General features: G+C 52.6%; 6 protein-coding genes across 6 annotated transcripts; all 6 read right to left on the bottom strand.

Annotated features, from left to right (window-relative positions):
* Positions 1 to 459: 459 nt before the first annotated feature.
* Positions 460 to 1,998, bottom strand: NCS57_00233500 (uncharacterized protein; the record flags this gene model as incomplete). The annotated part of the gene is made up of 4 exons (XM_053052368.1): positions 460 to 1,167; positions 1,218 to 1,403; positions 1,453 to 1,654; positions 1,703 to 1,998. The coding sequence occupies 4 exons, from the start codon at positions 1,996 to 1,998 to the stop codon at positions 460 to 462; spliced, it is 1,392 nt and encodes a 463-aa protein (XP_052917614.1).
* A 1,688-nt stretch (positions 1,999 to 3,686) lies between these two features.
* On the bottom strand, positions 3,687 to 5,342 carry NCS57_00233400 (MFS domain-containing protein; the record flags this gene model as incomplete). Its single annotated transcript, XM_053052367.1, has 4 exons — positions 3,687 to 4,818; positions 4,884 to 5,089; positions 5,137 to 5,181; positions 5,232 to 5,342. 4 exons carry the CDS (start codon positions 5,340 to 5,342, stop codon positions 3,687 to 3,689), a joined length of 1,494 nt encoding a protein of 497 aa, XP_052917613.1.
* Positions 5,343 to 9,582: 4,240 nt separating this feature from the next.
* On the bottom strand, positions 9,583 to 10,543 carry NCS57_00233300 (F-box domain-containing protein; the record flags this gene model as incomplete). Its single annotated transcript, XM_053052366.1, has 3 exons — positions 9,583 to 9,692; positions 9,744 to 10,449; positions 10,502 to 10,543. The coding sequence occupies 3 exons, from the start codon at positions 10,541 to 10,543 to the stop codon at positions 9,583 to 9,585; spliced, it is 858 nt and encodes a 285-aa protein (XP_052917612.1).
* Positions 10,544 to 11,465: 922 nt separating this feature from the next.
* Positions 11,466 to 14,043, bottom strand: NCS57_00233200 (STAS domain-containing protein; the record flags this gene model as incomplete). The annotated part of the gene is made up of 4 exons (XM_053052365.1): positions 11,466 to 12,928; positions 12,978 to 13,524; positions 13,572 to 13,717; positions 13,764 to 14,043. The coding sequence occupies 4 exons, from the start codon at positions 14,041 to 14,043 to the stop codon at positions 11,466 to 11,468; spliced, it is 2,436 nt and encodes an 811-aa protein (XP_052917611.1).
* Positions 14,044 to 15,240: 1,197 nt separating this feature from the next.
* NCS57_00233100 (Polyketide synthase) lies at positions 15,241 to 21,808 on the bottom strand (the record flags this gene model as incomplete). Its single annotated transcript, XM_053052364.1, has 6 exons — positions 15,241 to 16,833; positions 16,879 to 17,640; positions 17,694 to 19,912; positions 19,964 to 21,134; positions 21,186 to 21,477; positions 21,525 to 21,808. 6 exons carry the CDS (start codon positions 21,806 to 21,808, stop codon positions 15,241 to 15,243), a joined length of 6,321 nt encoding a protein of 2,106 aa, XP_052917610.1.
* Positions 21,809 to 23,993: 2,185 nt separating this feature from the next.
* On the bottom strand, positions 23,994 to 25,396 carry NCS57_00233000 (Fe-ADH domain-containing protein; the record flags this gene model as incomplete). The annotated part of the gene is made up of 2 exons (XM_053052363.1): positions 23,994 to 24,301; positions 24,556 to 25,396. 2 exons carry the CDS (start codon positions 25,394 to 25,396, stop codon positions 23,994 to 23,996), a joined length of 1,149 nt encoding a protein of 382 aa, XP_052917609.1.
* Between the last annotated feature and the right edge of the window lie 484 nt (positions 25,397 to 25,880).

The following is a 25,880-nucleotide window of genomic DNA, read 5'->3' as shown; positions in this document are numbered from 1 at the left end:
AAAGAAAGAGAAAATCCATAGCATAGATACTCGGTCAATGATAAGAGTTATGAGGCATGCCACTTGATTTGTCGGCCTTGATTATGAACATATGTGTCTCTTGCTGAGAATACATGAGAGGAACTTGGGTCTGGCTATCGTTTATTTTATATACCCTGTGTTTTCCATAAACGGCGGGATGTTAATGGTATGTCGTTTCTGGAGAATTTCCCCCTGACCGTGACTCTCAGATAATGATTGACAACGTGCAAACTAGCTAGGTAGAGAGATTATAGAGGCGGGGCCAGAAATATAAAGACAATTGTAAAAGCTAATTGTTGATTGTAGCTATCTAGTATTTTGTAGAAACTAGTATTCTAGCTTCTGGCTGACTTGATATTGTAAATCATCAAACAGCAAATCTCAACCATGATACATCACAGGTCATACATGTTACAAGCTCCCTGACTCCGCCTCCCTTCATAGACTCGCCGATCTCTTACCAGGCGCCTCCCCCATTCTGCGTAATTCAACATCACTCCCAGACTCGGCATCATCTAGAAAGCTCTCGCCGCCTCTCCCCGTCGGCTCCTGCGAAGTCTCGGCTGGTGCGTTGCCAACCGCCGTCTCTACCATCTCCTCCGAGCGTCCAGAATTGCGGGCGCCCCTGATCCACTCCCCCAGAGGTCTCCAGCTCGTCACGAAAAAGATGACGGCGTTCCAGAGTCCTTGGAGTGGCAAGACTGCAGCTGTGGCGACGTGGTACTCGTAGGGCGAGGTGCCGACGAGCCAGCTGTGGATGCGGTTCAAACTGCTCGGGATCCAAGTCACCAGCACACTAAGGGCGAAAAGGAAACTAGTACGCAGGTAGGCACGCTTGATGGGGTCCTCGACGACAAACTTGTTGACCGTCTTGTTGGTCGCCGACGTGATGCGGCGGAGCGGGGACCTCTGGGGGTGGTGGTTGCCGGCCGGGGACGTGACGGTGGAGAAGTATTGGCTCGGAGCTGTCTGGATCGGAGGGGGGAGCTCGTCGAAGGAGACGTGAGGTGTTGATTGTTGCATATGTGCGGGTCTTGGTTCGTTGGGTAGGGCAGATGTAGATGCGGTTGAGTGGATAACCTGGACTTCGGTGACGATGGTTCCGTAGAAGCAGTCTTGGGGCACCGAGAGGAAGTCGACGCGAGGCTTCAAGGCTGTTAGAGAGCTTCAAAAGAGTGGAAGTGGTTGTCAAGTACCTGCTCATAGACGCCCGCCTCTCTGCTCTTGGATGCCGAGAAACTCTTGAGCTGGTTTCGAGAGTGAAAGACATGATATCCGACCAAGAAGTAAAAGATCAGGGACCCAACAATACAGACCCAAATGAGCATGTAGTAGGTGTATATACGGATGTTTTCCCAGTCCTGATTGACCCAGCACCAGATCTAAACACCGTCAGTCGATGAGTGTTGGAGACATGTTTCGAGTACTCACAGTTGCCTGACCGTACACAAGTCCTCGGCCCGGGCTTCTAACCAGCAGCAACGAGAGAGCGATTATGAAAGGGCCACCATAGCATATGAGGCAGTACAGCCACCACCATTTGCGAAAGGCATCGGGGCTGGTGCGGAAGAAGAAGACGAGAAAGACGTTGAAGGCCATGGCAAGGGACCACCACGGGTCGGACTGCATGAACCTAACAAGGTAAGCAAGAAATACCGGTGTCAGCGAGATTAGGACTAACATGTGGAACAAGAAGCTCTGTGCCTGGCACAGCGGAGACGCAACACCCAGCTCGAGCCCGTCCATGGCGATGACGCTCGCGATACTAGCGCCGACATTGGCGATGCTCGCAAACACGATAAAGGTGTTTTGGACGTTGCGGACTCGAGGGACCAGAGCGTAGGCGATGAAGATGAGGACGACGGCCACCAGGCTGATGGAGCCTCCCATGCGCTCCATCAGAACCAGCGCCTGCGTCTGTCCCGCCGTCAACGCCTCGGCGCGGCCGGAGACCAACTTGTGCGCCGCCTCCGGCATGGTTTGTATATCGTTTGAGTCTTTCCCAGAGGTCTTGATTCTTGGTGTTGTTCGTGTATATGGAAGTGTTTATCGGTGCCTGGACAAAAAAGAGAGAAGAAGAAGAAGAAGCAAAACGGGGAGATGGAAAAGAGAAGGCAAAGAGCAGGTATCCTCCCCCAAGCGAGCCCGTCGAGTAACTGTATCCTGCCGAGGAAAAGAGACGAAATGAGAGGGAGGTGTCTGTAGGCTGCCGACCGGATCTTGGGTCTCGGTGCGATACAAGGGGCGCACAAAGGAACGAGCAAGAAGGAGAGAGAGAGAGAGGTCGAGGTTTGGCGAGGGGGAGCCGACGCCGTGACACCTCAGTGAGCTGCACGTAGCCGTTGGGAAAGAATCCTTGAACTGAGACCAAGGGAGGGAGCACGGCAAGTGATCTTTTTATCTGCCTTTGGTTTCTTCTTCTGTCTTGTCGTCGAGTCTTGGCTTGCCAGTGGCAGACACTTTTTCATCACTTGTCAGTGTCAAAGCCCACGATGCAGCTTCTGCCAGTGACCACTAAGGAATATCTTTTTCCTCCCAACCGTTGTGTATGCCAGGTTTAGAATCACTGAGCTCGAGTATGCATAGGCTACCTGGTTGGCTTTGGTGGCTCTGAATAACGGTCTTGTCCTTCCCCCCCTCTTCCCTCCCAAGCCCTTTAACAACCAACATCAAAGGTATCGATTTTACACACTTCCATTTGAAGATCGGTAGGCTAATGTGTGTTAGAGGTCGGCTGCTACCGCGCTCCTGCTCATACATTGACATTCCATGCACGAAAGACAAACAACATGCACCTCGACGAATACCAACTTGCATATTCCACCCTCGATCGTCTTGGCAAATCTGAAATAGTATACTACGCTCCAATCGGAGCCTGGCCCTCAAGAGCAAACATTGAGATGCTCCCGCAGCAGTCTCATATATCACCTCCCATACCCTCGAAACTTCATGTCAAGTCCAATTGCTGGTGCTAAAGCCCTACCACGCCAAGAGGTTTGCTTTTGCGGTGAGGATGCAAGTTCCCGCGCTGAGAACAAGATGGCTGACAGGACGATGCCCTGGACCTGAGCTCAGATTCCTGCCCTGTTTGTATGCTCTCTGTGGCTTTCATCCCTCACACACGAAACAAAGACCCCCACACCCAAGACGGCACAAGCAAATCCGGGGGCGGGCAGACGAGCCACCTCGTGGCCCTGTCTCAACGACCATTACTATTTTCAGACATGAACAACTCGGGGCTGCCTTGTACGGTATACTACACCCTCAGGTTCACCAGGGAGGCGTCCGTCACGAGACCCCATGCTGAGTATCCCCCGCATTGTTTGCTCATGACATCTCCAGTTACTGGCCAACCTCAGCCCTGCAACTTGCAGCATGGCGTCTTCTAGCTCTTCCAGAAGCTTGGATCGAGCTTTGAGGCCAACTTGTCACTTCAGACAGCACAGTCTGTCAGAGCAATTCTCACATAAGAGAAATATGCATGCAGCCGTCAAGCTGAAAACATGGCAGTATTGTAAGTCTTCAATTGGGCCCTTCAAGCCGCTTCATAGTCTAGCTAGGGATCCCTGCTCACAGTATCAAAACAATTCCGTCTGTATACCTTACATGGGTGGATGCCTTTCCGCATCAAATCTCCCCCTCTTGCTCATTTATCATAAACCACCTTACAGTGTGTAAAGGAAATCGGGTCGCTTATCTCCCATCTCGTGGATCTCCTCCTCCGACTTGCCCTCGATCAGGTGGTCACGCTCACCGGCCAACCGCAGCCTGTTCTCCCGTGCAAGCATCAGGTACATGATGAGGCTGCCGCCAAAGACACCAGCAAACATGAAGCCCAGGATCGTGCCGTGGCCCTCGTAGAAGCGAGGGGCGTTGATAAAGACGTTGCTGCTCACCACACCGTTCAGGTTGCCCCAGCCAATGACAAATCCAAGTGTGATACCTCGCTTGTACACACCTTCCACGTTGTTGGCAACCCAACTGATGGTGATGGGGATGACAGGGTAGATGCCCAGGGCACCCAGGAAGCATCCAGTGTACTGAACAGCCGGGTTGGTCGAAGCGATGAGCATGACGAAACCCGCAAGTCCGACAGGGGCAGCGCAAAGGTTGAAGATGCCTCGCTTGTTGATTCGGTCAGAGTACATACCCACGCAGACGGTGACGATAGCAGCTAGGGCGTAGGGAGGCACGCTGAGAAGCTGGTTCTTGATGACGGCCTTCTTGTCAGTGAAGGCCATGTTCTGAATGATGGTGGGCAGGAACACGCTGAAAGAGTAGAGGGGCATCAGAGGACCCATGTAGATGAGCATGCCACAGTAGGTCTTCCAGTCAGTGAGCGACTGCCAGAGGTACTTCATCTTAAACTCTTCGTTCTTGGCAGACGACTGCTGGTCAGAGGCAAGTCGGTAGATGACTCGGCGTCGCTCCTCCTCCGTGAGAAAGGTGGCCTCAGTAGGGAAGTCGTGCACCATCCAGAATGAGGCGATACCAATGACCATGGTGAGAAGACCCTCGATGATGAAGATCCAAGCCCAGCCAGCAATGCCAGAGATACCATCCATCTTTTGGATAGCAGCAGCCAGGAGACCACCGAAGGAGCCAGCAAGAGCCGCAGCAGAGAAGAACCAGGCGGCACGGGCACCAAACTCGGAACGCTTGTACCAGCATGAGAGATAGTAGTTGATACCGGGGAACAGACCAGCCTCAGTAAGACCAAGGAACCATCGAGCAGCCATGAGGCCGTCCCAGTTGTGAACGAAACCCATGCCCAGCATGGCGCCGCCCCACAGAACCCTGAACCCGGAGTCAGTAAGATGCATTGCATAGGCGACGGACACTGTGTCAGCGCGGTTACTTACATGATGGCAGGGATGAAGATGGAGGGCTTGGACCACTTCAGGAGAACGTTGGCGAGGGGCTCAAAGACGGCATATGAGATGTAGAAGATGGTCAGGGTGGCGTTGAATTGCGAAGTGTTCATGTGGATGTCGTCGAGGAGGCCGGCGATTTTGGCATTTCCGATGTTGGTTCGGTCAAGGAAGCAAACGAGGTAGAGCAGGCAGAGCTATATCATGTTAGTATAGATCATTAACTCTAATTCTGAAATCATACCCAAGGAACAAGCTTGACATCAATCTTTCGAAGCAGCTTCTTCTCCTGCAAGTAGTCAGTATAAGCGACTTTGCCATGTATCGATAGTCACTCACAGCCTCCTTTCTCTCCTCCTCAGTCAGACCCGCATCAGGGTCGTTAACGAGATCGACCTCATGGGTCGAGGCCTTCTCATCGAAGGGTTCTTTCCGATCAATGTCGCTCATGGTGACAATATTCCTCAGATATATCGAGGTTGTATTTGAGAGAGACCAAGAGGCGAGGGGTAATGAGAAGAAGGAGCCGCGTCAGGTGGTGACAGCCCAGAAAAAAAAAAAAAACGTGGGAGGAAGGAAGTAATGGAGGACAAGGAAGCAGCAACCAGCCGAGAGGGACTATTTCGGCAATGGGAAGGAGCAGAGGAGAACGAGGCTCCAGAGATCTCGTCAAAGATGCGAGACAAGAATGGATGAACCCCAGAAGCCGGGAGTGACGGTGCAACAACGGGGAGACTTTTGCTTGTCGAAGCGAGGCGAAGGGAAACGGGAATGAGATGATGGGGGATTGTTATAATGGAACAAGCAACAAGAGGAGAAGCTTGTTTAAGGAGGCAAGCAAGCAGGCAGGCAAGCAAGAGACTTGTGGATGGTGATCTTCAAAAACCTGGGGCAAAAGAGGATCCCACAGCCCTTTAATAGTTAATTTGAATCTACTCTCATCTTGCCCCGAGCACACACGATGACCTCGCTCCTCACTCCCCCGTCTGGGGGAATGCAACCCCGAGGAGAAGAGAAGAAAAAATGAGGAGCAGGCCATGGCTGTGTGGGGATGCTGGCGCCCACGTTTTCTCGACAAGGGTTGCCTCTTGGTGAGGAGACGGTCTCTGTGCATACAGTATGGAGGAGTAGAGTAGCAGAGGACCCTCGTCTCCAATATGGATGGGATGCTATTCCATCCATCCGTCCGTCCGACAAGGCCCAGCCAACGAACCACGTTCAAGAAAGAGTCTTGACTCTTCCCCAGTCGGAGAGCAACAACTGGGGGGCACTCCCTGTCCTGTCCCGCAGGGGGGCTCTCTTTTCCCCCAGTTCGTTCGTTGGCGGGGAGAGTCCACTGCGCAGCGAAAGAGATTTGCTGCTTCAGTCTCGGGGATCTGTCGATCTTGTCCCTTCTTGCGGGGTTTGGGGTCACGGTGCATGTTGGGCGAGGAGAGAACGGGGTACAGGGGACGGCCGGCCCTTGCAACCATGATGCTCCTGGGGGGCACGTTTTGGTGCATGTATGTCTTCCCTGGCGCAATACAGTACAGCACGGTAGGATTCGTCTATGGGGCCCGGCAGATGGGTCATGTAACGCTAGACATGCCATGGGTTCGTTTTCCCTTCTTGGTTGTGCGGGCCACGCGAGATGGCGCTCCTCTGCCTGCTGTTGGGGGGTCGCCTTGTGCTTGTGCCATGTGTGAGCCGTGACAGCTCGGGGAGGGACCGAGAATGTCAGCCCGAAGCGCACGAATATGCTTCTTTTTTACGGATAGTTAGTCGACAATATTTGGAGGGTGCGGGCGGCTCCGTCATAGGCAGGTCTGACGGCCAACATGTTTCACGTAGGCGTTGGAGCTCTTCATTCTCTCGCTCGTCCTCTGTCTCTTGTCAGTGTAGGCATGCCATTCCGACCCTGGCTTCGATCACCGTTTGAGCAACACGCTTGACAGATGGTGCATGGCATCCCCGGTCAAATGGTCTTACACGCTCTCTCGTACAAAGCCTCGTCCCTCTCATTTGGTTTCTCTCCCACCCCTTCTTGTACCAAAAGAGCACGCGTCATGTCATTTCACGTCCTCTCAGGCCATGCTCCGCGCGGCACACAGACGCAAGGCAAACATGGCCTCCTGGAGAGATGCCACAGAGTTGCCACACCTGTTTGCCGCCCTCCAGAACCTCGCGTGGTTTGCCGCCTCCTCGATCAAGCCACTTGTCCCGCCCAACGGCCTTTGTCCTCCACTTGTGCTGGCCCATGGTTCATCGTGGCCTACTCTCTAAGGCTTCAGGTACGTAGTAGGCTGCCATCAGACCCACACAGGTTTCTGTCAAGCCTGTATCCCCTCATCATCGGTCCCAGTTTTCCTCTCAAGAAAACAAGCGCAGCAGTAAGAGACCAGGGTTCTTGCAGTCTACCGTCACATTGTAGCCCGCTCTCAAAGCTTACTCTGGGCCCTGCCACCCAAGATTTCTTGTTTCTCGCCCAGACGGCGGCTCGCCTCGCCCAGAGAAAAATATCCCGAAGACGTAACATGACGGTGTAATAGGCACCGACCGGGCACGGGATAATACATACAGTAGCATGACTCGTCGTCGTTTTAGAGATGCGCCAAGGTCGCTAAACGGGGATCAAGAAACGAGCGGGCGTGACCTTGGCCGCTCTTGGGTAGGGTAGTAGACGCGGTGGAGGTTGTCCGTGGCATATCCCAGCCCACTTACATACAGCACATCCACTTGCCTCCATCCCCATACCTATCATTTAGAGGCCCCAGGGCCCCTGACAAATCAAGCCCAAGTCGGTATCATCTCGTACTGCATCCGACTCAAATCAAACTTGGTCCAAAAGCCTATCCAGACCTTCATGTTGTCTGCAGAGTAAAGACGGGAAGGCAAACACCCGTGATGCCGCCTGGAGCGTCAGCCCGTAGAGACAAATTTGGAGTCGGTGGGAAAATGCAAACTAGTGCTGATAGCCGCAGGCGGCTAGGGAACCAGCATAGCATGGCGTTAATTTCTAGAAGCTTGGCACGGCGAGGCGATCCGTCTCTCGCAGTCTGTCCGCAGCCACGCCGACGCCTTGCGTCTGGCCTGTATCACTTGGGGTAGCCAGAGAAAAGAGGTGAGAACGCTTTGTTAAGAGGGGAGGAGATGAACGACGGGTGCGTACAGCTCGAGCTGAAAACAACAACATGCGGAACAACGCATTAGTCGAATGCTATGGCTTACTCAACAGGCATTAAGATTGCTCTCAGACACCAAACATCAGCCGTGTCCTTCGCACTTTGTCCTCCGTCTCGAGGAAAAGACTTCTATTATGCTGAGGGATTACTCTTAGTATGAAAAAGCCAAAAACATCTCATGTCATGCTCACGAACGAGGATGGTTCAACCCCCATCTTTTCCCCCGCAGTCGCAAGGGCTGGTGAGTCTCCTTCCCCGCGCGAGCGAGGGCCTTTCTCCGCAGATCCGTGTCTGCGATCTCCTCGCGAGCCAAGATGATCCAGATGGTGGGGAGAAGGGGGAACTGGGGGCTCCAAAAGGGCCTCTCTGTTCTCGGCGTCACTCTGGCATGTTTCCCCGCCTCCAGCCCAGATCCTGGCTCCTTTTGCAAAATGCCCTCCTCTCACTGGCCCATTTCCCCTCTCCCCCATGCTGCCTAGATCCAGGGCCGAAAGATTGGAGTGGTCCGATGGTGCGGTGGAGGCGCGGAGGAGCAAGCCCGTCCCTCGCAATCCACCGCCGGCGCCGGGGGACCCGGACTCTTCACATCTTTCCTTCTCAGGCTAGCATTCTCATTCTCCAAGGAAGCCTTCTAGCTTCTGAGACACATCTAGCGTCCAACACGGAAGGCTGTAGATGAGCGCACCGATGCCCCCGTATCCAAACCCGGACGGTCCTTGCGGATGCGGCGCGCAGCCACACGGAGATCCGACGCCGTGCCTCTCTGCCACGGCTCCGGTTGCTCAGCCCTTCACCAAGCCTCTGGCCTATTGCCTCTCTCGTAGTCTTCCCCAAGATTCCAAGATCCAATGCCACATAGCCGCGGGACGGGGCTGCGGCTCCGCGTTCTTCCCCGCGATCCCTACTTTTTTTCTTCAAGGCCGGGTCCATAGCATCTCAGATGGTGTCAGGGGGAGGGCCTTCTGTTCGAGATCTTTGGGATGACGCCACTTTGTCGCTAGACTATTCCTTCTGAACCAACTGGGTGTGGCCTCAACTTGCACCCTGATGAGAGACAATCTCAGGCTTGCCCGTCAAGGCCTAACAGCTCATATCACGCGCTGGTGATGAAATGAAATGCAACCCTCAAGCCACGAAAACTCGCAACACTCAACCCGAGCTATCAACACTGGTTCCCTATTTCGAATCTAGTTTCGGTGCTTACTCTCCAGCCTCGGCCGAGCCGAAATGGTTGTCTCTTCTTTCATGTGCTGCATCAGTTGGAATCACTCATTCGGCACTGACGTCTTGGACGAGATCATTTTGGCCATGTCTGAGACTCCCACTTACACCTAAACCTAGTCGTGAGAAGGGACAGTGCAACTCTGTATTCCACATTTGCAACCTTCGTGTTTCTGGGAAACTCCCTCCTAGTGACTATTCCTCGACTCACGACTTAACTATCCCCAGTGGAACCTAATATTCGAAGAAGCGGTCAACTCCAAGCACTTAACTCACCAGGGGGGGATGCCCACGGTAAGTTTCATCAACTACAACAGTGCAGCCCCGTGAATAACAAGAGTCTTCCCAGAGTTTGCAACCTCCTGAACCGCCGAGTGTTCCACAGCCTGCAAGAGGCTACAAGCTCTCACGAGAAGTTCTAACAGTTGTCAGCCAAGACCCAAGCCAAATCTCGCCTCTGGTAACCTACCCTCATATACCATGGTATAATGAACCGGCGGATCATCATCAGGTCCCGAGATAAGAGGCATCGTCTCTGACGCCGCAGGAACAACTCGGAAGCGTATTCCAACGTTGTCATGCCGACCTATCCAGACGATACTCTCAGAGCCCGCGCTCGACAAGTCCTGCTTGCTCGCCATCTCGGCCAGCCAGTTTCGAAAGATGCGCACGACGCCATCGACGATGTTAACATGGCTTATAAACAACCCACGCTTGGGTCCTTCCTTAACAAGGTTGGTAACGGCGCATAGCTGAGAAAACAGCTCGCCATCATCGAGATGAATATGCTGCGTCGCGACATCGTCTTCGGCATCCTCGGAGGCCTGCGTCTCAGTAAATCTCGCCCTGATCCTCCTTGGACGACGATTCTCCTCTGCAAAGGTGGGCTTGAACGACGCATATAGGCGCTGCAGGTCACCCAGCGCAGGCGCCTCCTCGCTGACAGCGGGGCCGTCACGCGTTACGGTGCCTTGATACTGGCAGGCTAGGTAAGGTGTATATAGCTGGTCGCTCGGATGGTAGCATTCCAGAATAAGCTTATTATCAGGGAGAGGGGCTGTTTGGAGGAGGCGATGGTGCAGGACGCGGGTGACTAGGGAGTAGAAGCGGCGGTTTATGAGAGCGAGGGGGAGCAGTTCCTGGGAGGACAGGGGAGATAGGATTGAGATGAAAATCTGATCATAGTTAGTTAATGAATAGAGTGTACAGGAGTATATAAGTTCTCACTTCATTTGGTAGACTGTCGATGACGCTATCGTGGGAAGCCATAGTTGTCACCTTCAACCGGAGATAAGAGACGAGCGGAGACGAAGTGGCGACGACAACAAGGGAGCAGGACAAGGGGCAAAATTATCACAGTTGTCACTTAAATAAGATCCAATTAAACCAAAGCAATGTAATGTAATGTAATCAAGGATAGAGGGGGCAATATGACGGGACTTGACAGAATAGTTGATGGTTGTCAACTATGTTTCTTTCAAGTTGTGAGCTTCGAGATAACGTCTTCAACGGCGTCAATTGAAAACGCGGGGGAGGGGCCATTGATTTAGTCAGCATCCGCAAGTCCGAATGACGAAACCTCCCTTGCTCTCTAGACAACCTCTGTCAACTCTGAGAGCTAATCAAGGGGAGGCATTGTTTAATAGGGAGGCAGTTGACTTTTTACGCGGCTGAGTAACTTAGTCTCAGGTGTGAGATTGCCGTGGATAAATGACTATTGTCCACGCTTTTGTCCTGAGGCATGGGTGAGTTGATTGGGTGGGACCATCGGCATTCTATCCTCAAGAGGTGACATCTTGTCAGAAAGATACCACATCTGACCAGGATATTTTATTAAGGCTTTTCTTAAGGAAACACCAACATTCTAAGAATTGTTCCCTATTACTTAACGGTAGGAATTAGTCTCGATATCTGGGAAAAAGATAACTAGGGTGTCAAATAAGTACAACAATAGGGTAGCAAGAACACAAGTAATCCCTGAATCTTTCAATCACAGTCACAGGATAAAACTTTTATGAAACATGTATTATTTCTATTATCCCTTGGCCTCTTTTATCTAGAGCGGTGATTTTGGTATGCCACTATTCTAATGCGCAACTATGCCTCGCTCAAAAAATGAATCTCCCAAACGCCTGCGCCAAACCAAATCGTATCGTCGTAAAAAACCAGTCTCTAGCCTGATGATATCCTGTTACTGCTTTTGATCCTTGTTTCGCGCATCTCGCACCGCAGCATCCACTGCGTCAACAAGATCGATGTGGAAGAATGGCCTGTCAACACCAAAGATGGCTGCCATGGATTGAGGCTGGGGGGACTCGGCGTGCACATGTGTGTTCTTGGTCATCATAGAAAGCTCATCTGATGAATTCGATGGCTGCTTAGACTCGGAACAATCCGATGAGCTCGAGGTTTCTGTGGGTGCCTCGATATCAGCTGGTCGACGAGTATCATCCGGCAATTGCACGTCCTTGTCCATCAGTGTCGCCGCGATCGAGTATGAGGGCACCCAACTTCCGAGTGCCTCCTGGTTCTTAGAGGAAGGATATCCGAAACCAGCGCTGGCGAGAGCGCGACGAGTCCAGCGGTTGTTGACATTTGCAAAGTGCCATTCCACAGCGTCAGGCGAGGCATACCGATCAAGAGAGTTGCGGAGATCCATAAGACCTTGTATGCAGGTAATGTCGAGGTTGTTTACTGCAGAAAAGTCCAGGACGATAGCGCGGAGGAAAGGAAGGTCGTCGCCATTCTTCCTCTGTCCCTTAGGGCCAGGGTCATTCCAGAGGCGATCGGATTCCTTCTCGAAGTGCTCCTCAGAGGTACGCTTGGTGTTCTCCATAACGTGAGTGACTAGGGTGTCGACGTGATAGGCCTGGTTGGTGTAGTTGTATCCTTCGCTGAATCGGTAAATGAAAACACCTGGGTAAGGTGACTCGACATCGATGTCGGGGTTTGAGGCATCCTTGTGGTCGAGGGGCAGGAACACATCCCGACCTGATTCATCATGGAGAAGAGTAGCATGGCTTGATCGTCGGCTCAAGGTATGTTGGTTGCCATGGTTGACCATGCGATGAGCTCGCGCACGACCGAGGAACTTGCCTCGTGTGCGGGCAAGGCGGAAGAGGAGGAGAGCAATAGAAAGGCCAATACCGACGTAGATAGAGATCTCAAGAGACTCAAAGACTGCTAGGATGACGCCAATAACCCAGATGAGCAGCTCAGGGGGCGAGAGTTGCCAGTACTTGTAGAGGTTCTTGGGAGGTGCCAACAGGTTGCAAACGGCGTGAATGATCAAGCCCGCAAGAGCGGCCTTGGGGATGTAGTAGAAGACCACTGTCAGGGCATAGAGCGCCAAAACAAGAACCAATGCGCTGAAGAGACCTGCCAGAGGTGTTCTCACACCAGCCTTGGAGAGGACAGCTGAAGCTCCGAAGGAACCTGTGCACACGTAACCTCCCATGAAAGGGCTGAACAGGTTGGCAGCACCCAGGGCCACGATCTCTTGCGAAGGGCTGACGGTGTAGTCGTAGAGTCGGCCCATCGACTTGGCAATGGCGATGTGCTCAATAACCAAAATGATAGCAACGGCAGGTAGTTGAGGCATGACAAGCTTAAGCAGCTCAGTGTCGGGTGAGGGCAGGTTGGCCTTCTTGAATCCTATCTGTATGTGAGCTTGATGTCTTTGACAAGGATTCATGGTGCATACCTGGGTCGATCTTGCCAACGATCCGGAACTTGCTCTCCTCAAAAGGAACACCGCGATGCACGAGGAAGCTGACGAGAGTGAAGAGAAGCATGACGAAAGTCATTCGGAGAGATGAGATGTAGGACCAGACGCGCTTCTTTTGGGGGTGGCGACGCTCCATGAAAGCACAGATATCTCGGATAGCGAACAGAAGGATGATCGAAGAGAAACCAATGGCAGCGTCAAGCTTTGTATCGGGCAAGGCCTTGAGGGTATTGATGATGACCTTGTAAGGGGATTCGCGAGTGTTGATCTCCGAAAGACCAAGAAGAACGGGTACTTGTGTCGACATGATGGTGATGCTAGCACCAGTGATGAAGGCCGAGATGGGGATATAGGGGATGAACTCGATGATCCAGCCAAGACGGAATAAACCGAAGAACAGAAGAACTGCACCAGACATCAAACTCAAAGCGTGAGCGACTTCCTCGTTGGAGTATTTTCCGGGGCTGGCGCTATCGACATGGCTGATGACCTGACCGACAAGAAGGGAGCCGACGGCTGTTGTCTGAGATGTGTTAGTGCTGAAGGGTTGAGTTAAGATATGGCACATACACCAATGACAATATCTTTTGAAGTTCCAAATAGCCAGTACAAAACGGCACCGGTAAACGATGTGTAAAGGCCATATGCGGGTGTGAGCTGGGCGAGAAGGGCGTAGGCCAGAGCCTGTGGGACAACAACTAGACCGATAGTGATGCCTACATAGTTTAGAACAGACCTAGGAGTTGAGTCCGCTCAACATACCGGCAGTAACATCACCTAGTAGCCAGCTGAGGCAATATCTCGGAACCCATGAAGCCGATGGGAAGAGTCCTTGGAAATATTGATGAACACCATCTCGAGATGGGGCTAGCTCCTTGAAGAATTCGGATATCGTTGGCTCCTGTTCTAAGAAGAGGTCGGCGGGTGTGATGGTTTCTCTAGCGCGTTGGTCGAGGTCCTGAGGCATGCGGGAGTATCGTTCGTTGACGTCAATGCCGAGGACCGTCTTGGTGACGAAGTGCGAAGCCGTTTTGGACGCCATGGTGCAAGTCTCAACGGCCTAACATAAACGGTGATGTATGGAAAAACTTTGAGAACAAAGGAGGAATTCTAGAGAGAGACAAGCGAGACGGGACCCCCAGGATATATACGAGGTGCCCCGGCCGCCGGGCGGCTCAGGAAGGAACCAACGAGCCGGCAGACGGTAAAGTTATCAGGGTGGGAGACGGCGAAGACGGGAGTGGAGTCAGTCCACAGAAACAAGGCTCGCTGGGGTAGAGTCCATGATAGGGCCGTGGAGAGATCAGTGTAGCAGAATGGCCTGGCTAGAGACGGGAGTCGGCCGGAGCGGCCTCTGACGGGTTGTAGAGGCCCCCGAAGGGGACATCTGGTTGGACAGCAGGGAAGAGCGGTCTCCAGGTCCCCGATCGAGATTTGGCATGTTCGTGGGCGCATCTGGGTAAGGGGAAAAAAAAGTTCTTATCCCCCCATGTGATAGCCGGCCTGTTCACGGAACTCGGGCTCTCGGCCGGGCATGTTGGAGCCGCCAAGGACCCACCGTGGCCCCACCAGTCGCCGACCTGCCGTGCCTGTCTCCCGCTGGAATTCTACCCCGACGTGCCCGGCCCGAAAGCCGCCCCGCTCCCGACCGGCCGGTTGATCTGCAGCTTAGGCCCTGCAACCCTAATCTTGAACGCGCGCTGCATGGGGAAGACCGGTAAACGTATGACTTTAATCATGCTTACTTACAAGGATAAAAACTTTGCTGGGTGCCCGACGAGGTCGTACATGGACCGTTCTAATATCGGCTCGGAAGTCGCTGGAGGCAACAACTCCATGACCTGACACAGCACCAGATGTCCTGGACCAGTCGGAACGGATCTGCACTTTTTGATCTTGGCAGACCGACATGGCCTTTAAGAGGTGCCGCCAAGAACCATTCGGTTATCAGACCGCTCTCCTCTCCTCCCTTTATCGTCTTCTGACAATCCGATACACGGATCGTCATGCTTGTCCCCTATTCCGGATCTCGGCTCCAGTTCAGCGAGGGACCGTTGCACTCACAATATAAGACTAATTCTTATCTGCGTCACTGATTCAAGACCGATGATGTATTGAGATTGTCATGAAATGAAGAACAAATCAGGCAAAAGAACGACAGGAGTTGGCCTCCTTGAATCCCAACCTGAGAACATGCGCCTGCACCTAGAAACAAACCTCACAAACCCAGCGTTCATTCTTATAAAACCGCCTTCCTGATGTGTTCTCCCATCTTATCCATCTGCCTCCCTGCATCCATCATGCTAAAGTGGTGGACTCCCTCCAGAACCTCCACCGTGATGCGACTCCTCCCCAGCAACGATGCCCAACCGTCGGCGGAAAAGTCAGTCCGGTCGTTGAGCAGCCAGATCATCTCGCGTGGATCGTCAGGTCGGATCTCGGGCCTGGGGCCGTCTGGATCACTGCAGACGCCGTCCTTTGCATACAGCATCAAGGTCTTGGGGGCCTCGCCTGAGCCCTTGGGCCACGGGACTGGCTCGTAGTCGTCGAGCATTCCGATAAAGGCGTCAAAGTGCGGGCGCAACCACTTGGGCACGTTGCCCCCAGACCCAAAGATGCCGAGCTGCTGGAAAAAGTCGTACATGCGCGCCGGCGGGTTCTGAAGCCCGATTGGGTTCGGCGAGTCGATGAGTATCAGGTTCTCGACCGTGTCCCCCGCGGTCACGAGCTGCCTGGCCGCCTCGAAGGCGCAGATGCCCCCCGCGCTCCATCCGCCGAGGTTGTACGGCCCCTTTGGCTGTCGGCGCCGGATTTCGGTCAGGTACTTGGCCGAGAGTTGGACAAGGGTGCATCCAGACCGGGCCATGTCCTGGGGAGTTGTGCGCCAGGGACAGTTGAGTCCGTAGACAGCCACCCTCGGGTCAATGCGAGCGAGAGTAGCATATGACGATGCGGAACCCGAGCCGTCTGGGAACATGAAAACAGTTGAAGTGGCGGAGCTGGCGGACCCCTGAAGCAAGATGGAAGTCGCGTGAGGTGCATCACGAACAACTGGATCGCTCGTTGATGGGCATGGCAGGGGTTTTGGGGCTGTAACTCGTGTTGGCTTGCTGTCCAACCCTAGAGCTGTAGCAATGGCTTTCTCGACTTCCAAAAGAGTCTCATTCTCTGCAAAAAGAGAGGATGAGAGTTCAACTTCGAATATCTCACTCAACCTGCCCATCGTCGTCAAGGCCAGGAGTGAGTCAATGCCAATCTCATCTAGTCGAGTGGAAGGTGCAAGATCTTGCAACTTGATGCCGGTTTCTTCAGATATTGTGGAGCGAAGAATGTGGACATGGTCTAAAGCCTCGGGCTCTGAAGCCAGGGAAGTGTCTGGTGTTGATGTGCCTGACTTCTCTTCATCACTCACGTCGGTGACTGTCGATGATGGTGCAGCATCAGATCCATGCAGCTGCTGAAGGTCTCGTACTGAAGGGTATTCGGCGAAGATGGTGGAAGGAAGATCTAGATCCAACTCATCGCGTATACGACCTGTGATCGTGAGAGACAGGAGGGAGTCCAGACCGAGTTCCGCAAACTCTGTGTCAGGCTTGAGATCGTCGATGCCAACGCCGACCTCTTCTGAAATGATGCCAAGTATCCCCGACCAGACTCCACCTGAGGGGGATGGGGCAGCCTGAGGAGGTATCGAGGCTGGGAAGAGTTTCTTTTCCACCAGTCTTGGAGTTGGAACAGTTTGTGCCGTGCTCCTGGATGTTGCTACTGGTTTCTGGCTTGACTTGGACATAGGCCTGAGGCCATCAAGAGCTCGACGTGGGACCCCCAAGAACTAACGCAGTTAGAAATACCCTAGATGAGAGCCAATTCGACATACCTGAATCTGCTGTATCACGGCAACAATCTCATCTCCATCAAAGATGTAAGTATCCCCTGCGTATAGCGTGCCCTCACGAAGCTGCATCCTGTTGTAACTGTGATACGTCTTTCCAGGTTGAAATCTCGAGATACACTTGAAGCCATCCCATCCATGATTGATGAACACTTCAGCTTTTGGATGAGGGCTATCGTTGCCGTTCATGATGAAGCCAGCAACTCCGCCAAGACTGTCCATCCACTTTGGGTTAAAGTAGAAACCTTGGTCACCCACTTCAAACTTGACTGTCGAAACAGCCTCGAGATCTTCGCTGTTGAGGATCACTTCTCTCATGCCTTGGTAGTCTGGATCGTATTCCACAATGTTGGCAAATAGCCTGTAGACGATGGCTCGCTTCATCCGATGAGCCTCACCGTGCTCCACAGACTTTCGGAGAGCCTCGATCCTGCTCTGAATGAGATATGTGTTTCTCTTCCACTCACTAATCCAGGTCTTGGCGGGAGAAATATTGATGGTGCAGGTGGCATGGTCCACTGTCTTAACCCCCTGATCGCTGACGCTGTATATCGAAAACTTGATTGAGCTGGTAGGCCATGTTGCTGCTGCTGATACCCTGAATAGTTGGGAACTGAGATCTGGGTTGAGGACGAGTGACTTTTGTATCTGCATTCTAGTGACATCCATCCCTGTGTTCTCAGCCGACAGGGATCGCTTCTCCATCATGTAGCTGGTGAGTTGCATTGCAATGTCACCCCAGAGTGACTAGCACCTAGTTAGTATAAGGAATTCGACAGATTTTGCGAACTTTGACTTACAGAAGGACATAGTTGTGCACCATTGACCCGATGCCCCGTAAAGACGGACACAAGTTTCGGGTCATGAACATCCGACTCGACCAGAATGGACGAAGATTCGTTGCCGTGTTCTTCCTCGATGACTCTCTGGAGAGAAGGAGAGAAGTACTTGGCAGGCTTTGGAGTATCTGAGACCACAGTTGTAGGTTGTGTACCATCGCCCTTGGTGAGACAAAAGTCGTTCCGATACATGATCCAGTAGTTCTTCAGGTCCCAGCTGTACCTCGGCAGCTCAAGCACGCGATTGAACTTTTCAAAGCCTCGGTGGTACTCATTCCAATCGATTTGGATACCTGCTAGATGAAGCTGTTCAAGGGTTGTAGATAGGACCTTCCAGGTGTCTGTGTCTTTTCGGAGTGTCGATACAGCATTGGAATTGCTCCCCAGGGTCCCCTTGACCATGCCGGAACACGCTGGATGGGGGCCAATCTCCAACCAGATGGTCTTTTCACTGCATAGTCCACTGTTTTTGGCTGCTTCCAATGCGGCCTGGAAGCTGACTGTGTGACGACATGCCTTGGCAAGGTACGCGCCATTCAGAACACCCTCCTTGGAGATGACCTCTGATTGTAAGGGGGAGACATATGGAATAGAGGGGGCGTAGAACCTCACTGCCTGCGCTTTTGACTCAAACTCTTCCAAGATGGGTTCGACTTGCGCCGAGTGGAAAGCGAAGGGTACATCGAGTTGTGTCGTAGTTAGCCCATTGGTCTTGAAGACCTGGGTCAACTGACTGATCTCTTCAACCTCGGCGCTCACAACTACTCCAGTAGGTTGATTCAGACACGCGATTTCAGCCTTGAAGTCTTCAATCAGAGGTCTGATGACATCCGCAGATGCCTTGACGGCCAGCATCGAATGGGTGCCAGGCTTGCAATGCCGTGTGAGTAACCTCGCCCGTGTACCCACCAGGAAGATGGTGTCACTGGCGGATAAGACATTGGCTGTAAATAGAGCGGCATATTCGCCCAGACTGTGTCCAATGGCGAGACTCGGCTTCACACCCCAAGACATCCACAGTCTTGTGAGGGCCATCTGGAGGCAGGTGATGGCGAGCTGAGAGACAACCGGGTCAGGCGACTCGGTGGCTTGCGACCCGTGGACGACATCAAGGAAACTGGGGAAGCCTTGTCTAATGGCCGTATTCTCGAATCGTGTCATGTCTTCTCGGAAGGAGGACACGTGAAGGTAGAGTTCTCTTCCCAGTCCGACGTAGAAGGACCCTTGCCCCGTAAACATGAATGCCACATTGGGAACCCTGGTGACTGGTGGGATTGGCTTTGGATCTAGATTATCAATCTTCGACCTCAGAGACTGAGCGATCGAGGTTATGTCGGAGCCAATAGCAGCGATGCGATACCCATGATGCATGCGCCTCGCAGTAGTTGTGTATGCGAGACTAGAGACCGAGACATGCCTCGACGTCTCAAGGTGAGAAATGAGCGCCTCAATGTTTCCCCTGAGAGACTTGGCCGTCTTTGAAGAAACAGCCACAAGGTGAAAAGTTCGGGGGTCGGCTTGCAGATCTCTTGGCAGAGGTGCATCCTCGAGTAGCACAGCCGTGTTACCACCAGCCGCACTAAAGTTGTTCAAGAAGGCCAGTCTCTTCCCGCACGGGGCGTCGTCCCTAAGCCATGGGGTAGGTCTAGACGCGATGTTGACGTTGCGGTCCTTGAGGTCGAGGGGGTAGTTGTGGTTGATCTTGGTTTTGATACCACAGTGTGGGGGGATTTCGTTGTGCTTCATCATCATGAGCACCTTGATGAGTGACGAGACTCCAGAGGCAGATTCAGAGTGTCCTATGTTTGCCTTTGCTGAGCCGAGATGTAGGGGGTGACGAGGCATGCGTTGGTGCCCCGGAACAAAGACGGAGAGCACCGAGTTCATTTCGGTGGCATCTCCGGCCTGGGTACCCGTACCGTGCATTTCGACGTAGCTCACATCAAGAGGGTTCACTCCAGCGTGGCGGATGATGCGCTTGAAGACAGACGTCTGATCACCTTCGTGGGGACGAGTGATGCTGTCTGTCTGGCCGCAGTGGTTGGTGGTTGCTCCTGAGATGATGCCAAATATGGGGTCATTGTCCATCTCGGCGTCTTCGAGGCGCTTGAGAATGACAGAGCCGACGGCATCTGCTCGACAGTAACCGCTGGCTCCGTCGTCAAAGGCGTTGCAGTTGCCTCGAAGATATTAGCACAACTACTGCATAGCAACTTGGTAACTTTACTTACCCGTTGTCGACAAGAAGTGTCCTCGGTCAAGTCCCACGAAGTTGTCGGGGTTGGTGAGGACATTGGTACCGCCAGCTACTGCAGTGTCGCACTCTCCCCTCCAGAGGTAGGCACAAGCTGTTTGGATAGCAGCGAAACTGGATGAACAGGCAGTATCCATGCTGAGACTTGGACCTGAGAACCTGAAAAAGTAACTGATACGCCCCGGGACAAAGGCGCGGTTGCCCCCGGGGATGAAGTAGGTATCGACATCTTGTCCGCTGTTGACTTCTCTCCAGTCGTCACTAGTTGTTCCAAAGAAGCAGCCAATACGGTCTTGTTGTGTAGATGGTGTCCTGTTGGGGACCATGCCGGCCATTTCCATTGCCTCGTAGACCGTAGTAATGGCTAATCGCTGCGCTGGGTCCGTATTCTCGGCTTCACGAGGCGAAATGTTGAAGAATCGTGCATCGAAGAGCCCTGGATTCTCGACCCAGCATCCATACTTGACCCGACTGGTGTTCTTGGTCTTTCCTGTGGGATCGTAATGTGTTTTCCAGTTGAAGCGATCCTCTGGGACCTCGCGGTGGACATCCTTGCCAGCTCTCAGCAGCTCCCAGAATGCTTCGTTGGAGGCAGAGTCGGGAAAGCGGCCGGAGTAACCAATTATAGCAATCTTTGAGTCTGAAAAGTGGCCATGTGTTGATTGTGACTTGGTAACCTCAGGAACCTGGTTAACCTCGACGTTGAGATTGGCGCGGTTGAGAGCTGTGGAAAGAAGCTGAGAGGCGTTGCTGGAAAAGGGAAGGATGCTGCAGCTTTCGCAACCAGTCTTTTGAAGCTGCTCTATCGTCCCTTCCAGGATCGAGTTCCACTTCACCTGGTTGATAAGAGTGTCCTTAATCACGGCCGTGATTGTACTCCTGTAACCGTCTTTTGTGGTCAAGTCTCCGGTGGAAGCCGAAATGAGTGGGAAAAATGAGAGGCTATTGCAAGACACATCCTTGACAATCTCTCCGAGAGCAGATTCATCAAAGAGATGTGGAGCATGGTATGGTGAGTGAATGGGAAGTTCGTGTGATTTGAGTTGCTGGCTTGTAACGAACCCCTGAAGCACTCTTGGTGGGCCACTTAAGGTGATGTTGGTGGGTGCTGTGGCACTGATATAAGGTCTCCAAAGATCGTGTAGATTCTAAATACGTTAGTTACCGGTTGGATCAGTGGATGATAGGTAGAGACTTACTTCTGATGCCCCCCATCGACCTAGCTTCTCCTGAATCTCCTTCTCCTCCCCTGGAATGATAACTGACCAACTCCTCCCATGCTCCTCGTTGTTGCCAACTGTGTCGTTCTTGATGCTGAATGAATGAAGTGCTGTTCTAAATGCAATAATAACTGTTTCGCTGGCTATGTTGACCAGCTCTGAGAGAGATGACGATGAACCAACTGCTGCTGCAGAGAATGCCCCAGCACAAATGCCAAGACAATAGGCCTCATCTGGCGACGGATACTGACGTCCATTGCGACCGTAGTAACTATGCTTGTTAGTTATGAGGTCTATGGAATTGTGTCAGTTACTCACTTTATGAACTGCCCTATCTGACAGATTGGGAGAAGGCAAAACCTCAGGACTGGCGTGCCTTCTGTTTCACCAAGCTTCGAAACCAAGTCGATTAGGGTGGTAAACCGAGGGAACAGGCTTTGTTGCTGTGTAGTCAAAAGCCCAATCTCATCTCTGATCCTGGCTCCAGCTTGCTCGAAAAAGGAGGTGAGCAAGGGGTTGTCGTGAACGTGCAGAAGTACTTGGAGTTGTCCCTCGAAAGGGACAGATAGATCTCCAAACAGGAGTATTTTGCAGTTTTTCATGTTGAAAATCTGCTGTTGAATGTTGAATGATGATCTCTCAAGCATTCAAGCGCCCGATACCTGCACTATATGGTTCCCTGCCTCTGAGTCCTTGGCCTCACCTCGACCAGCCTAGCCGCCACCACCCAACCGTCGGCTTGCGAAAGGACCTCAGACCTGGCTAGACGCATCTAATCTCACTGAGAATGAGCGTCACATGGCCTCCGGGACAGCTAGGCAGCACTATGCACTCAGCTCGAGATGTAAGCGCCAGAGCGGCTTGTGTATTGACATCTCGGAACCGTTGGGAAGGACGGTCCTCGGCGTCCGACTCGCCCCCCGGACATCACGATCGCGAAGCTGCGGCTGTTATCGAAGACAGATTGAAACAGGTTGGGAATGTGCTAGTGTCTGGGTGTTCCAAGAAAAGCGATAAAAGCCATCATCTGCACGCGTCTTTATCCGGACACATCGCCGCTCGGGTCGTTGACGAAGGTGTCGCTGTACCAAGACTCGGTTTGCTCCTCTCGCAAGGCACCATGTCATCAAAGACTCATCAGCTCTTTTCGGTGACCATCTTTGGTTATCGAAAGCCTGGGATGGATGAAGATGCCTATCATGAGTACGTCAGTGAGACACACGCGGGACATCTGAACGAGTTGCTCATCAAGAACAAGATTGTTTCATATCACATGGCAAGTATATCATAATGAGTATGGAGAAGTACATTAAAAGGCATAACTAATGCTATCTAGCAACACAACTCGACCAAGGGGCGAGCACTAATCGACCGCATCCTCCCTAACCTCCCCTCGGAAAAGGTTGATGACGCCGACTGCATCGTGCAGATCGTATTCAGGAACATTGAAGATTACGTGAAAGTAAAAAATGAGGAAAAGTTCAAGACCGTGGTTGATCCTGATCATGCCGTCTTCTCTGACCCGTCGAGAACCAAGTTTGTGACTGGATGGTTCGAGTTTCACATTACAGATGGGGAACTGGTTTAATTATCTATGAATGGGCATCAGACAGCAATAGATATGCTACACCTGATTTGAATCAACTATTAGCATAGATGTTTCATAATTGAAAAGTATGGGACTTCGTCTTGCTCCCATCTCCTATATCTCATGTCAATGACATGTCCATCTTCTGTGAAGTCCCGACTTGCAACCACCTGTGCCACAACCAGAACAACCGTGCCTGTGGCTCATGTCTTGTAGCGTTACATACATATTGACAATGATCCTCTTCATTGGTGAGTTGTCCCGGTTTATCCTCTGCTCTCGGCTTAATCAGGAAGTTGACCTGACAATGTCAGCTTGGTCACCCCGCCAGTTAACGGCCTGGCTATAATGATCCCAGTAGGAAGAGATAAGAGCCTCACGTCATGTGTAATGTTACTAGTTTTCTCTTCCCTCATTAAGACTTTTTTCATATTCCTCCGTCTTGCCTTGGAAGTTGGAGTTGATGGTTTCAGTTGTATGTGGCTTGACGGTTTGACAGCTTATGAGAAGTCTATTTTTAAACAGACAATGTTTCAAAACATTGTTTTATATAGACAGTCTTGCCGTGAGATCTATTATCTTATCAACTATAATTCAATATCTCTGGTCTCTAGGAGATCCCGCTCTGCAGATTCACTTCCTTGGCCTCGAACGCAATCTCTCCGGAGCCTATAGCTATGCCCGGCTGACCCGGTAGATTCGGCTCTCGTATGCTGTTGCCGGCGTATGACAATGCATGAAAGAGACAATCAACGACGTTGGCGAGATGACGAGCCCAGGCTGAGCTGCATAAGCACGTGGCATTGAAGGCAAAAGTCCGTCGTATATGCACATGGCGTGATTCGCGCAGAGCCCATCTCATCCTTGGGCGTGCGAATGTTATCCAAGGATGGTGTGCTGAGCCAATGGAGCCATCGAGTCGAAATAGAGTTCTCCAATCGGGAAAATACCAGAAACGGGAGTCATCGAGCGGCTGGCTAGGCCGGTATAGGCAGGGAGATACACTACACAGGCTCTGGGTAAGGGTATTGGTAGATCATATCTGGAGGAACCGAGGCTGTGCTTGATTATGTTGCATCCCGGAGGTGGCAGCTGAAACGGGACGGCTTATGGATCACAGATGACGCCCTATTTGGTATAAGACGGGTAGATCTGAAGCCATACTGAAGTTTACGGGTAAGATACATCTCGGCATCCGACTAGAACAAACTCTCAACCAATGCGAGAATCTCCTTGCTTGGTTCCCCTCCAGATGCTCTCCTGGCGATAACGGCAACCTGCTCACGGCCAACTCCACGTGCTGAGAGGGACGGCTGCTCCAGCCCCAACTCCCTCACCAGGGCCTCCACACGCTGTGACACTTCAATAGCTTCACCGCGAGCGTCTTCTCCTCGGCGATTCTCCCCCAAGGTTGGAAGCAGACGGGCGATCTGCTGGGCGGCCGCCTCGTCCGTCTCTGCCTTGTGGCGGAGGACCGGACCCAGCGTCAGACAGCTGGTTTCACCGTCTGGGAGGCTCGTTGGTCAGCAGAGATTCCATTTGCCGGCATCTTTCTCGTCTTGGGCTTATTGTCGCTGTTTTGTCAGTTGTGTAGGGTTACATCATCCCGACATTGTGCCTCTGTCACACCACGCCTTCTGCAGATCCGATTGGACGTGTCTCAAGGGTGTCTCAGGAAGGAGGGTTCAGCCTTGTTCGCCCGTCCCTCCAAGGGGATCAAAGTAAGACGGGGCGTGTGATAGTAAGAGATGCTAGACTTACGAGGGATTCCATAAGGACTTCCAAGAGCGTGGCCTAGAGCGTGCGAGAGGCCCATTCCGTCTCTAAAGTTGGAACCACGAAGGCCAGAACTGGCAAAAGCAGCGAGTTGTAGCTTGGTAGTGATGTCGTCGGCAGTATCAGAGCCATGGATCTTATCTGCTGCCGGAAGACATTCGACTAGAACAGCCAGAGCCCACTGAGCTAGGGCCTTCCACGGCACCTCGGAGGCGTTTGGATGATACACAGTCTCGACTGCGTGATCTACCGCCCGCAGACCCGTCGAGAGCCAGAGGCGCTTGGGGGTGTGTCGAGCAAACGAGGCGTCGTAGAAGATGGCGCCCACACCCATGGAAGGGTGCATGAAACCAAGCTTGGTGCCGTCAGAGCGTGTGAAACCTCCCCCGGCTGTGCACTCGGCAGCGCTGAGCGTCGTGGGGATGGCGATGTGCGTGAGAGTCCTCCCCGTCGATTCGTGTATGCGGAAGCAGACCATCTTGGCCGAGTCAATGGGCGAGCCGCCTCCAACGGACACCACCGTATCGATCTCGTCGTCTTCGTTGACCAGCCGGGTAGCCTCATCAACTCCCTCGGCCTGGCCGTGCTGCTTGATGTCCGAGTAGGTCCCGGCGTGGAGCTCGCCGAGAAACTCCTCTAGATTGCGGATCGCGGGTGTCTTGTTGGCCATGGAGCTGCCAGTGATTATGAAGACCTTGGAGGTAGGGGAAGGGATCACGCTCAAGAGGTGTCTCTCGACGCACCCGGAACCGTAGTGCAGGTACTTGAGATGGTCCTGGGGCCTCCATAGGCCAGAGAGGGGAGAGTCAGTGCATTCGATAGCCATCGGGGCGATGTTTGCTAGTGTAAGATACTAGCGATGTTTCTCGAGAAGAAAGATTCCAGTCTATCACGAGGTATTTCTAGCCCTGAACCTCTGAACACGACCCCTACGGATACACCTGCAGAACGGCATCTCCATGTTGCAGGGGGCTTCAGCCTGTACGGAACGGAACGATTGGAGTCCCGCTGATAATGATTCACTGTACCACCTCGAGCCCATAGACTAAGCTCACCTAGTACATAACAGTTCCCGTATGTGTGGAGGAGAATCTGACGGCGTCGGTCAGCGATCGGCCAAGCCACTCTGGAGCATTTCGAGACCTTGGAGAGAAGAACCCTCCGAAGGCCTTTTTGGAAGCCTGGAAGACCATTTCTATCTCTTCCATCTCTCTTCTTGCAAGGTAGAGTCTCACGTAATGGCGCCTAGCGTGGTACCATATCCGTGGTGTCTGTGACGAACTGGCCTCCTCCTTGATTAGGCTAACCTA

The sequence above is a fragment of the Fusarium keratoplasticum genome, chromosome 2, assembly GCF_025433545.1.
Source record: "Fusarium keratoplasticum isolate Fu6.1 chromosome 2, whole genome shotgun sequence".
Taxonomy (NCBI): domain Eukaryota; kingdom Fungi; phylum Ascomycota; class Sordariomycetes; order Hypocreales; family Nectriaceae; genus Fusarium; species Fusarium keratoplasticum.
The sequence above is the reverse complement of the archived record's forward strand: the minus strand, read 5'-3'. Positions and strand labels throughout refer to the sequence as shown.